This window comes from Myotis nattereri, assembly GCF_964212035.1.
Source record: "Myotis nattereri genome assembly, chromosome: 7".
Classification (NCBI taxonomy): Eukaryota; Metazoa; Chordata; class Mammalia; order Chiroptera; family Vespertilionidae; genus Myotis; species Myotis nattereri.
In genome coordinates, this window is record NC_138082.1 from 50,891,161 (window position 1) to 50,904,736 (window position 13,576).

General features: G+C 38.1%; 1 protein-coding gene across 1 annotated transcript in view; it reads right to left on the minus strand.

Annotated features, from left to right (window-relative positions):
• Window positions 1–13,576, minus strand: part of SCN2A (sodium voltage-gated channel alpha subunit 2) — a 95,233-nt gene that overhangs the window by 64,032 nt on the left and 17,625 nt on the right. The window contains exons 8-13 of the mRNA XM_081096283.1: window positions 12,763–12,826; window positions 11,213–11,354; window positions 10,864–11,070; window positions 9,242–9,529; window positions 6,113–6,460; window positions 1,681–1,813 (exon numbers count right to left, since the gene is read on the minus strand). Coding sequence (XP_080952409.1) covers window positions 1,681–1,813; window positions 6,113–6,460; window positions 9,242–9,529; window positions 10,864–11,070; window positions 11,213–11,354; window positions 12,763–12,826 — 1,182 coding nt within the window. The remainder of the gene's footprint in view (window positions 1–1,680; window positions 1,814–6,112; window positions 6,461–9,241; window positions 9,530–10,863; window positions 11,071–11,212; window positions 11,355–12,762; window positions 12,827–13,576) is intronic.

The following is a 13,576-nucleotide window of genomic DNA, read 5'->3' on the forward strand; positions in this document are numbered from 1 at the left end:
TTTGAACCCTGTATCTGAATTCGTGGACAAGTTCGGTCTTGTGGTGGGTTGATGTTTCCTAAGTAATTTCTTACGTCGGCTCAAACTTAATGCTATCGGAAGTGCAAAGTAGGACTGTCGGTTTAGACTTACCCTGTCTCCTTCTCTGCTTCTTGCTTTAGGGAGCAGACATACTGCTGACATCGGTAGCAGAACCACTGGCAGCTTCCTCTCAGTGGTTTTGCTATGGCAAGGAGCAGAAGACCAGAGAATCTTCAAAAGATTTACCTGGAGGGACAGGGAGGAGCAAGCTACTGGCAGCTGGGGGAGAAGAGGGAGTGCAAGCTAACGCAGGTGAGGTTGGGGGAGAATGGACTGAGTTTAATATTCCATGGAAATCAGTGAAAAGATTTCTGATACTGCATTAGGACATTACGAAAATTGGGTGTTGTAATGCTGACATGTCTGTGATCTAAATTGCCATCTGCACTCTGAGTTTCTTCTGGCCGTGACTTTTAGGGTTTTGGTACTGCTGTGAGTATCATGGGGTTTTTCCATTCAGACAGAAAAGTACTTATTCCAAGAGCCTATTGAATAATAAGTGAAACTATAACTAAAGATAAAGTCATGTGCACAATGTGTGCTCTTTTCCCTCCCTCTCTCATTCTTCTCTCATTCTTTATCTGTTTTTTCCTTTGACACATCTACACACACACACACACACACACACACACACACACACACATATCTGGGGAGGGTGGAAAGGGCTGGATTATAAAAGAGAAAAGGAGAAAAGGGGAAAGGAGGATAAGGGAAGAGGATAGAATATATTTTATATGAAAGTATTTTCCAAATACTTGAAGTAGATATTCCAGTTCACTTACAGTATAGAAAGGCACAAACTTGTAAATGAACAAAAACAACAAAAACAAAACAATGAATAATAATAATATTTATTGACTGACTTATACATGCCAGGTACATAGGTGCTTCATATATGATGCCCCATTTAATCCTTATAACAACCTTATGCCTAAACATCATTATCCACATTTTATTGATGAAGAAACTAAAGTTTAGAGTCATAAGCTAACACACTTAATACATGGCAGAACCAAGAACTGGTCACAGATCAAGTTGTCCCCAAAATCTTTACTTTGGCGTCATCAGAACCAGATTTCTAAACAATATGTTAACTACTCAGACATAATCTGCAGAGAAGGCTAATATAGTACTCTGGTCAGAGAGAGGCAAAAGTAGATTTATAAAAATTTGAAAACTTTGCTTTAAAGGGATTTATATCAAATCCTGATTTATAGTTTTCATTTACATTTCTGGTTAAATCAGAGGATTTTATAACCTGTTTCTCAAGCAGTTAATGCATTTAAAATGGATTAGCATCATTCTAAAAATAAGCATTTATCATTACACTCCTTTCAGTGTCATGCGCACAACACATTTCAATGATTCAGTATTTATTCTATGAAAGTAGTATTCCAAGTATACCTTGAGTTTGCAGTAGCTTCCTGGAGGCTAAATATAAAAATCTATAATAGATGGAAGAATATATGTATAGAAAAAGACATAATGATGATGTGGTATTAAGTCAGAAAGAATTTTATTGGAATTTATGGACTTATTTTTTTTTTCATCATTAACAAAGCACCACCAAGTAGTTATGCTGTAAGACCTTTGACATACCTTCCATGGTGTTGGTCAAAATACTTGCTAAACTCATTGCTCTTTGCCTTGCTGTAGGATCTTCCAAAAAATCCATGGAAACGTGATAAGAACTGGACCGTCTCTTCCTTATTTCTGTTTCAGTAGTTGTCCCCTAAAAATAAAATTTTAGGTGAAATTATTATTCTTAAGGGCAGCAAAATTAAAAGCATTCTCATCACTTTTGCTACCTAACTAACTATTCACCATGCTTTCTCAGATGTGAACAGCTCATTAAGACATTGCTGAATCACCATTCCTGGGAAGTGTTTGAAAGCCGATCAGTCTCAGTTTTAAGGAATGCCTGGGTTTGTTATCAAAATGGACATTTCTAATTCCCCCATTTTGGAGCTTTGGGCTGGAAGAACCATGCATACAATTGGATAGATACCTTTTTCGTATTTAATTCCACCTCGAACTTCAGACTGAAACATATGGTTCCTTGAATTACTCTCAGATTGAGTTATTAGATCTTTATAGACATATATTCATGTGATGTAAAAAAAGAGTTAAGTTTCCCTAATATGTATCAATAATAGTTTCCTTAAAATGTGAATTCCAGCCCTAACCGGTTTGGCTCAGTGGATAGAGCGTCGGCCTGCGGACTCAAGGGTCCCAGGTTCGATTCTGGCCAAGGGCATGTACCTTGGTTGCAGGCACATCCCCAGTGGGGAGTGTGCAGGAGGCAGCTGACCGATGTTTCTCTCTCATCAATGTTTCTAACTCTCTATCCCTCTCCCTTTCTCTCTGTGAAAAATCAATAAAATATATTTTAAAACAATGTGAATGTCACTGTAAAATGTTTATCCTATATAATAAAAGGCTAATATGCAAATCGACCGAACAGTGAAATGACCAGTCACTATGATGCACACTGACCACCAGGGGACAGATGCTCAATGCAGGAGCTGCCCCCTGATGGTCATTGTGCTCCCAACAAAGGGAATGCCGCTCAGCCACAAGCTGGGCTCATGGCTGGTGAGTGCAGCGGCAGTGGCAGGAGCCTCTCCCGCCTCCGCAGCAGCTCTAAAAATGTCCAACAGTGGGCCTAAGCCATCAGTCGGACATCCCCTGAGGGCTCCCAGACTGCAAGAGGTCACAGGCTGGGCTGAGCGACCCCCCAAGTGCATGAATTTTGTGCACTGGGCTTCTAGTGTTAATTATAAACAGACTAGAGGCCTGATGCATGAAATTCATGCAAGAGTAGGCCTTTCTTCCCCCAGCTGTTGGCACTGGCTTCCCTTGGGCACTTGGGACCCAGGCTTCCCTCACAGCCCCGGCTTCATCCAGAAGGTCATCCAGAAGGACGTCCGATCTTATTAGCATGTCACACTTTTATTATTATATATAATATTTTCCAACATCCTTAATAATAAAGCTAACTATTAGAACTAATCTATAACATTTTTACATTTACAAAAAAGACTCCATCCACAAAACGCCACATCCTTGGCATTGAAACTGTAGTTTAAGGCAGTAACACCAATTGGGGAGGGGAATGTCTTTGATTTCTAAGAATGGTATGATAATTTGGTACTTTTCTATTACAAAATAAGCTCACCAAAATTTCAACATGGGCAGAAATTTATTCCTACTTTAGAAGACCAAAAAATGAAGTTAAGTATCAAAGAAAAAAAGGTAAAACAAGCATTTTAAATGCAGGTCTGAATGCCAATAATAAATAAGAAATCACTTTTAGTTCTCTAAAAATTTCCCTTATTTCTAAAATAACAATATAAGTCATGTTCATCTACTTTGACCTTATTGGGATATGAGTAACTTATTTTTTATCAACATACACATGTCTAATACATATATATTCAAAAACAAAGTTTCTACTCAATTGATACGGTTGACATGATGGTGATAAATGTCCATGCAGGTCACCATACAATTAATTTTACAGCCAAAGGGGAGTGAAATGAATGAGAAAAGAAATAACCCCTCTCTGAAACTAAAGCTCTTTACATCAAAATGTTGCCACTCAAAATTTAAAATATTTTGCCTGGTCAGAGAAAGGCAAAATTTTTAAAGAAAAAAAAAATAGTGTTGCGTAAAGGTCATATAGTTCCTTCTACTCTAGACAGAACTATATTGTGCAATAATCCTAGATTTGTCTAATTTTTAACGATGGATTCCAACACTTCTAATGATGTTACTGAGGGAATTCTTTAAGTTAAATTGTTCATGTTGAATTTATGTATAAAGTTCAAGATATTGTGTGCTCTGGAGGGTGTCATTTGCCTGCAGCTGTTTATGTTCTATCCTCATTTCCTCTCTGCAGCCTCTCAAAGCCAAGTTCTTTGGTCTGCACCTTCAGCTTAGCCTGCACCACAGTGCCTTGCCTCTCAGACACTGACTGACTGTGGGACTGAAGAATGGACCTGAGGGAACTGGAAAAAAAGGGATCACACTAGGCTTTGTTTCAAACTGGCCGCAATTTGCCTTCAGAGATTTAGTCCATCCTTTCTGACAGGACAGGAGTTTTATGGTGCATTGCTGATAAATGCTATGTTCTGACAGACTGACACTTTCTGTGCATGTATGCAGTAAAGCTGTGCACTTGTTTTTGTTGCCTCAATTAACAAGATCAGTGATACTCATACCTTATTATGTGTAAAAACCATGTGGATGCTTTTCAAGGGAGAAGATTCCCTGACCTTGCTCTCCTCAATGTTTTGGTCTGAATAAGTCTGGATTAACTCAGGGATCTCCATTTTGTTTTTTCTTCTTTAAACCACTTTATTGAAGACCAATTGAAATGTAAAAAGCTGTATATATTGAATGTATACAACTTGATGAGTTTAGGGATAGTATACAATCTGAACTATCACCACCATCAAGGCCATAATCATTTCCATCACTTTCCAAAGTTTTCTCCCACTGTCTTCATTGTTGTTGTCTTTTTGTTTGTTTGTTTGTTTGTTTGTTTTTTGTGGTAAACACACACACACACCATTAGATCATACTTTTAGCAAAATTTCAGTGTACAATATATGCTTGTTAATTCTAGGCACCATGCTATATACTAGATGTCCAGAACTTATTTATCTTACAAAACTGAATTTCTGTACCTTTGACCATCAGACTCATAGAAGCAGAGAGGAGAATGGTGGTTGCCAGGTGTTGGGGAGGGGAAATGAAAAATCTCCATTTTTAAGAAGCATCTCAGGAATTCTGATATAAGTAGTTTGAGGGTGAAGTATACTTTGAGAGATACTGGGTTAAAATGAAACTGTTTCCTTCTCCACCTCTTCTTTTCCATTTAAGAAAGTTAAAAGTATTCAATGGGAGGCAATATTTCAATATGGATACAAAGTCCGTTCAGTAGCCAGCATAGCTGGGGTAAAATCTTAGCTCCACTGTACACAGGCCTCAATTTCATCCTCTGTAAAATGGGGATCATATTAGTAACTATATAAAGGCTTTTTGTGAGGATTAAAAGAATTAGCACATGTGAAGTGTTCCGGACAGTGTCTGGCATATAGTTAGCCATGATTATTTTTAAAGGGAAGTTTGAATTCTTCCTGGTTCCTTCAGTACAAAGTTCTACTTTTCCATGATTTGACTTGACTCCAGGATACTTGGACATTTCTCACCGAGAAAGTGGTGGAAAGAGGCCATGAGGAAAAAAGTGAAGAAGATCAATGGCTATTTCTATAATGCAAGGTGAGAAGCTCCTCTCTTAGGTGACTGAAAGCTCACTCCATAAGATCTCAAGTCTAAAGAGCTTGTCTAACTATAATAAATGGAATTGTGTAAAAATTAATAATGCGAAGATTTTAATGTAATTCAGCAAAACTATAAAATACAATCAAATGGCATTGCTAGAATATTTTTATATTGGCAAATGAAATCTTATTTAATAACAAAGTTATGTTTTACAAAGGAAATGTCAATAACATACCCCTATAAATGTCTGGTATTTAACTGAAACTCTTTTCCCTAGGCCTTTGAAATACAGACTCAGGCCTGGCTGGCGTAGCTCAGTGGTTGAGCATCAACCTATGAATCAGGAAGTCACAGTTCAATTCCTGGTCAGGGCTCAGTCCCCAGTGTGGGGCATGAAGGAGGCAGCCGATCAATGATTCTCTCTCATCATTGATGTTTCTATCGCTCTGTCCCTCTCCTTTCCTCTCTGAAATCAAATACCTATATGTATATGTATATGTATATGTATATGTATATGTATATGTATATGTATATGTATATCTATATCTATCTATATCTATATCTATATCTATATATCTATATCTTATCTATATATCTATATCTATCTATCTCTCTATATATATGTATGTATATATATATATATATATGTGTGTGTGTGTGTGTGTGTGTGTGTGTGTGTGTGTGTGTATCGAAATACTCCAGCCTACTCCCTTCCCAACAGATGCGTTTTAATGGGCCTCACCTCTGGCAGGAGTTGTCCAGCCGGAGACGTGAGAGCTGAAGGGCCGCCCACTAGAGAGACCACTCCGTTGCAATCCACTGCGCTGTGCATCTTCCCATTCATGGGCAGAATGGGGAGCGCCCTGGAGGCGCGGCTGGCCTGGCTGACGTTGCTGTGGCGCCGCTCTCCATGTCTGTGCGGCACAAACAGAGAGTCTCTTCTGCTGTCGTTGTCTTCAAACGTGCTGTGCTCGTCATCAGCAAAGTCGTTCTCGGAGCCAATATCCTTTGCTCGGCCTCTGAAGCTGAAAAGGCTTGCCCTACTGTTGCGTCTTGGAGAGAAAAGGGAGCCACGGATGCTCAGTAAAGACTATGGACAACAAGAGGGGAAACAGAAAACAGATGAACAGAAGTAAAAGCTGGCATCCTGAGCAATATGAGACTGGGTTCCTTGTTTCAGAATTGTTGACCTACATACAGATAAGTCCTTAGACAGGGGGAACCACAGGCTCCTGCCGTAATTGCTGGGGGTCTGGAACTCTCTATAAGGTTCGCCTCTTTAATTTTTCTTTCCCTTTTCTCCCTTCCTTCCTTTTTCATTTTCTGCCATTTTTTTTTTACTTTATCCATGCCTTAAGATAGTCACAAGTACCCCTCAACATTGCTGAGTACCAAAATTGGCACCCAAAAGTGAAATTTTTGCTAGACTTCTCTCTAGAACAGCGGTTCTCAACCTGTGAGGCGAGACCCCTTTGGCGGTCGAACGACCCTTTCACAAGAGTCGCCTAAGACCATCCTGCATATCAGATATTTACATTACGATTCATAACAGTAGCAACATTACAGTTATGAAGTAGCAACGAAAATAATTTTATGGTTGGGTCACAACATGAGGAACTGTATTTAAAGGGCCAGAAGGTTGAGAACCACTGCTCTAGAAGCTCATCTGATTTAATAATCCAATGGAAAGCAACTAAATACACACCTACTTTTAGATCCTTCAAAGCCAAGAATAAGGGCTCACTAGTGCCACACCCTGATGCAGCTCTTACCACAGAGGAAAATAAAATTCATGCTAGTAGGCCTGTTTAATTATAGCACAAGGAGATGCTTCTTCCCTGCTCTTTGCATATTTTATAATGTCTTCATGAATAAGATTAAACAAATCAAGCTGAAAGAACTGTATGACTCATTCCCTGATTTTTACTCTTCTTAAGAAAGCTGAAGAGCATCATATTTACAAAAACCTGGTTTTCACTAGGTATCTGGTCACGTCATTTAACAATTTTCTGAGTGCCTACATTGTCTCTGTTATTGTGCAGTTTACCTTGATTCTTTAGCTCAGCAGCATTGAGTGCAATGAATCACTTCCTGTTTATTTCTAGTGTATTTTCATAATTTCCTTGTAGTGAACATTTATTTTTGCTTGTCCAATATCTATTTCTTCTTCTTCTGTTGTCAGTATTCTGATTATCCTTGAAAATAAGCCTCAGGAAAAACCGTAACCCAGGCATAGCCAATGGGTATATTCTGTACCCCCGGACGTAGAGAATGGGTTAAAGATGGTCCATTGACAGCCACCTCTTTCTGTTATAATTGTTGGACAAGAGGTGCATTTTAAATTAGGGTTGGTAAAAATCTATAATAACAAAAGCATAATATGCTAATTAGACCAGACAGCTGAATGACCTTCCAGAACGTCCTTCCGGACAAAGCCGGGGCTGCGAGGGCCGAGCCCCTTGCACGAATTTTGTGCATCAGGCCTCTAGTATTGATTATAAGTGTAGAGCTGCAGGAAGCATCTTGCCACTATATTGGAAGAACCTGGACTGAGATATGGAGAAGACAGTACTGAAAAATGTTATATCTGTGAGCAAAATTTGCAGAAAGGAGGAAGACAAATGCCAGGTTATTTCACTGACATGTGGGATCTAAAAAACAAAATACATGAAAAAGCAGAACAAAAACAGACTCATAGGTATAGAGAACATTTTGACGGTTGCCAGAAAGGATGGGGATTGAGAGGATGGGTGGAAAAGGGCAAGGGATTAAGAGGTACAGATTGGTAATTACAGAATAGTTACGGGAATGTAAAGTTCAGAATAAAGAATATAGTCAATAATTTTACAATAAATATATATGGTGTCAGATGGGTACTAGATTTTTTTATCAGGTGACTGGTTTATAAGTTATATAAATGTCTAATCACAGGGTTGTATACCTTAAATTAATATAATATTGTATGTGAACTGTAACTGGAAAAAAAATCCACTCTTCAAATGAAGTTTGCACGTGGATGGAAACAACTGCACAGATGGTCTGAGAGAGTCCCCAATTCACCACTGGGAACCTTCCACTCAGAAAACCCACATTTCATTGAGCTCAGGCCCAGTAGCTAAGAAGAGATTGGAAAACATCTGCTGATAATTCCTCATGTGGAAAGTTGCCACAAGATGTTTGAGTCTTTAATGAAACCTCAAAACTACAAGCCTTCTCATGCCCAGTGGAATCTATGCTCTAAAAATGCTTTCCTGGGATCCAAAATTTTTGTGGAAGAAAAAGGAACTCTATGGAAAGGAATCTCACAGGATGGTCTGGTCATAAATTCCTAACAGGGCAGGTCATGGTGCGTAGTCACACCCCATGGAAATAACTGCTTTGATAAAAGGTGTGTCTTTGCCTTAAGCAAGCCCCGTGCATTGTTTCTGTGCATTTAGGTTAACACACTTTTGAAATGGCTCCCTTCAGCCCCCTCTTCCCAATAATCTGATCCCCCACCTTGCTTTCTCCCACCTTCATGTGATCTTCCTTACATTCCCTCTTTAATTCAAATGCATAAGAGAAATTGCAAAACTTATTCTCGGGAGCATGTGAGATCTTGCTTCCCCCCATGTGTCCTCAGTTTGGCTCAAATAAACTCTTATAAAAAAAATTCTCTGCTGGTTTGAACGTTTCTTATATCAACAGTTATAAAATTCACAAATTGTCTGAGGTCATAATCACAACACTTGAGGATCATGACCATTCTGAAAGCATTGTGCTATCCAAGCGGGGGAGGTGGGGGAGGCAGTTTTATCTCTGCCAAACCCTGGCATATCTTTACAAGATTGTTTGTAATGAAAATGCAGTTTATGTCCTCTAACATTTTTACCTGGTGTGGAGAAGAAAACCTCTTTTCATATGTCAGCCTGCTTCCTTCTAAGGAAAAACGGAAGCCTTTTCTTCTAATGCTGTCTTCAGATTCAGACTTGCAGACTCTGTCTTCCTTCTCTTCTTCTCCAGATTGTTCTTTCTGTTTCTTTTTCTTCCTTCTGTTTTTCAGCTCTTTTTCACTCTTGGAGCTCAACTTGGATGCTACTGAAGAACTCTCTGAGAAAACTCCTAACCCGCCTGCTCCACTGAAGTCTCTGGATTCAGCAGATGTTGCTGCAGCTGCTGCCTAGAAGGGCACAGAGTACATGTTAGTTGCACACAAACTTTGGGGAAAATCTCTCCATGTTACTGTTTAACTTACCTTTCGTATCATTCTGGTACATATTTTGGAAAATAATATATTGCCATTAAACCAATTAAAGAATTAAAATGAACAGACCCGTGGAAGATGAAACATGTGACTGATGAGAACCTCATACTATACTTTCTGATTCTCTAATAATATGAACAAGACACGTGAATGCCATAACAATATTTCCTCTGATTTAAATAGTATCTTAAGAAGCAACGATTTTAAGAATTAAAGTTTCCTGTTTTAACCTGATCCATCACACTTTCGTTTGACAACGACTTTTAATGCCAGTCTAAATCACTGAATTTAATTCAGTCAAGTATTATATTGTTTTATTTTAATGGACTCCTCCCCTCTTTGACTTAAATTAAGTATTGCACTAAGAAATGCACAACAAAAACATATTACAGATTATATACAAGGAAATCCCAGATCATGTCATCTGAATGAATTTATAAATTACAATAGCACAGTTTCTGGAAAGATACAATGTTCATTGTTGTTGCTGCTACCCCCGTATGTTTTTATTTATCTCACCTTTATTCTGTATTCAGTGTTAAAAGAGAACTATACCGAAGATCCAAGAAAAGCCAAAAATAGGCAATTAAATTAGTTTATGTCATTAAGTCAAGCAAATATAATTAGGGAAATTCTTGCCTTGTTTGGAAGCCTCATCAAGTACAAATTAAAGGATTTACGGGGAGAAGGCAGAGGATGTAGCGATTTACTATGTTCACACAGCAGTGTTTCCCTTATGCAGTCCACAAACTTGCATTTAAATACTCTTCAAATGGAAAATAAATATTAAATAGGTATCTGTCTTTCCAGACTCTAGAAAATAATCTTCCCAGTTTGACTCTGGTTTCCTGACCTTTCCCATGTTTAAGGACACGAATGAAGAAGCAGCTATAACTGAATTCCTCTTCAGAAGCTTAAGGAAAGACTTTGATTGAAGGCATGTTAGTCTAATTACTTAGTGAGTTTGAACAAATGAGAGGTCACAAGGGAGAGAAAAATGTCAATAAAGCAACTATAATTCTCCACGTTTTGATGCCATTAGTATTGACAGTAATTTTCAAAATAAAATAATAATCTTCTAATAACCAAACAGGCTTCTAGCACTTACCAAGCACACATGACATGTTTCAAATATCAATGTAACCACTGCTGATTCTGTTTCTCTTCACTTCATGCCACTTGACTTCACTGGTTGGGATAGAGAATTGAGATTAACAAACACAAAAGAGCTCAATGTTTGCTAACTATACCTGAGCTTCTTCTTGTTGTTTTCTTAGCTGTTCAAGCATCTGCTGAAATTCAGCCTCTTTCTGCTCTGCCTCTTCCATGGTGGCCTGATTCTGTTCCTCATAGGCCATGGCCACCACAGCCAGGATCAAATTTATCAGGTAGAAGGAGCCCAAGAAGATGACCAGCACAAAAAAGATCATGTATGTTTTCCCAGCAGCACGCAGTGTCTACAAAATGGAAGAGATATTTTATTAAAAATGATATGGGATGTTACGAGCTCACACTCTACGTGATAAAGTATTCTACAGCAGTTCTGATTGAGCTCAGTATTTCATGCTTCTCAGAAGAGTCGCTTTTTTCTGTCCTCACCAGTTGATAAAGGTTTTCCCAGAAGTCTTGTGTCATAAGACGAAATAAGGACAGGAAGGCCCAGCTAAAGGTGTCAAAGCTCGTGTAGCCATAGTTGGGGTTGCGACCAGCCTTCACACAGATGTATCCTTCCGGGCACTGGCTGAAATTAGGTTCAAGCGAAGAGAGGAAGTCAGTAGCCGCAAGTCTGCTGGCTGTCCTTCTAGATTGACAGATGCCAATGCCTATTTTATACAGCAGTGAGGAAAGCAGATTTCTCTCACTTTACCCAGCACTTAACTCAGCACCCTTGGACTGATTTACATAATAACAGAATCTGCTAAGTTTATTTGTGAATTCCTATGTGATTCACCATTGCCACTGTTATATTTATCACATCCCCATTTATAAAAGCAGTCATGTTATGATTAAGTCTCTGGGGACTTGTGGACATAAACAGAAAAATAAGTCTGCAGAGAAAAAATAAACACTCACTGAAAATATCTAGAGGCAGAAATGTGTGTGTGAGAAAAGAGGTGAAGGAAAGGTTGGTGGGGAGAGGTTGAAAGGAGGAAGTGGTTCTGCATAGTGAAGATGTCATATGACTCACATGACCTTGATGATGAAGCTGACCTGGGCTCTTCATTGTGCCTGATGTTTCTGGGCTACATGACCTGGGGCAGGTTTCCTAACCTGGCTCAGCTTTGGACACTTCATATGTAAGAAGGGCCTAATGACAGAACCTGCCTTACAAATGGACAGGCATTGAATAGGATATTGTATGTATAGCATTCCGTACAGTACAGACAAGGAATTAAAGGCAGTCTGTTTTACTGATCCCTGGGATCTGAAAATAAAGGCAGTGCAATCTTTATCATATGAGTCAAATGCAAAGCCTGTAACCATTGAGAATTTTGCTACAGGTGTCAGTTACTAATGTCTACAATATCACGTTCCATAGAAAGAGCAATGAAAAGTCCTTATTGAGTGCGATAGTAGCTGTACATTCACTAACCCATTTAATTCTTTACAGTCACCCTCCTATTATACCCCTTTATTACCTAAGGAAACTATAAGGCAAAGAGAAATGCCTTTATATGTTAGAGTCAGGGTTTGAATCCATGCAAACTCTCCAGTCTATGCTCTTAACCACTTTGCTAAAATAATCTGGGACATACACTCACCATGCCTCAGGTAATGACTTTATCTTCAGATATTGTACCCTTTAAGTCATGGAGACCATATTAGCATAGTAGATAAAATATCACACTTATAAAAGTACATACTTATAAATTCTATTAACGTAAGCTTCTATTAACTGCTTTTCTATTTTTCATCAAACTAATTTGGAAGATCACCTGCTATCTAGTATGGAAAAATAATTGCTGCATATGAGTGTGTGAAAGAAGTGAGAATCTACACTTATCCCAGCTATTCTGAGAGTCAGCATGAAGCTGAATTTATGGCGAGTTTTGAATGCGGAGAAAACAGGGGCAAGGTGGGCGGGGGGTGGCAGGTTATTGAGGTGGATAGAGCAGGTGGACTGAAACTCAGTATGAAATATCACTTACCCTGCGTCTGAGCTGTTGCCACAAAGCAGAGCATCATTTTGCCCTTCCAAGAAATAAAAGTGACCTATTTAAAGAGTGAGGAATAGAAAGAATCATTAAAAAGCCCTCAAAGCATTTCTGTCATTCTGCCTAGATAATAAAACTTACAATGTTTCAACTATAACAAAATAAATAAAATAATAAATATTATATGACAATGAAAATATTTTAATAATCATTGAATACTAAAATATGTCAAAATATAACATTGTAAATTAAACAAATGTTAAAAAATCTGTTTTAAAAAAATTTGCAAGGAATAATTATGCTAACATTCTCATATCAGAATTTACTCTAAATACAAACCCAAATTATTTGAGGTACTTCAAAAAGAGATGCCAAATTAAGGCTGTGTTCTTGGCAAAAAAAAAAAAAAAAAAAGAGGGGGGGGGGAGAGAGAGAGGTAAGCTTTGCTGCTTCTAAATGTTTTCATGCAAATAAAATTTTACTTTACAAATACGTTTTGCCTGGACTCCAAATAGATACAGACATTTTTCTCCCACCCATTTTAAGTTAATTTCCTTTTAAAAGTGGGCTTAGAAATTTGCTCTTTCTATGATACTGTAAATAAGTGTTTTACTTTGTATTTTGGCTTGATTACTATCTTTCAAATGACCAAAATAAACTTCTTTCTCTGGAGATATACATTTTCTAAATATATCTAGCTCTTATTCTTATGGAATACCTTACATACAACTTTAATAAATTGCAAAGATGATCTCAGAAAACATACACATACATAAACAGCAGTATCTATATATTTACATATAAACAC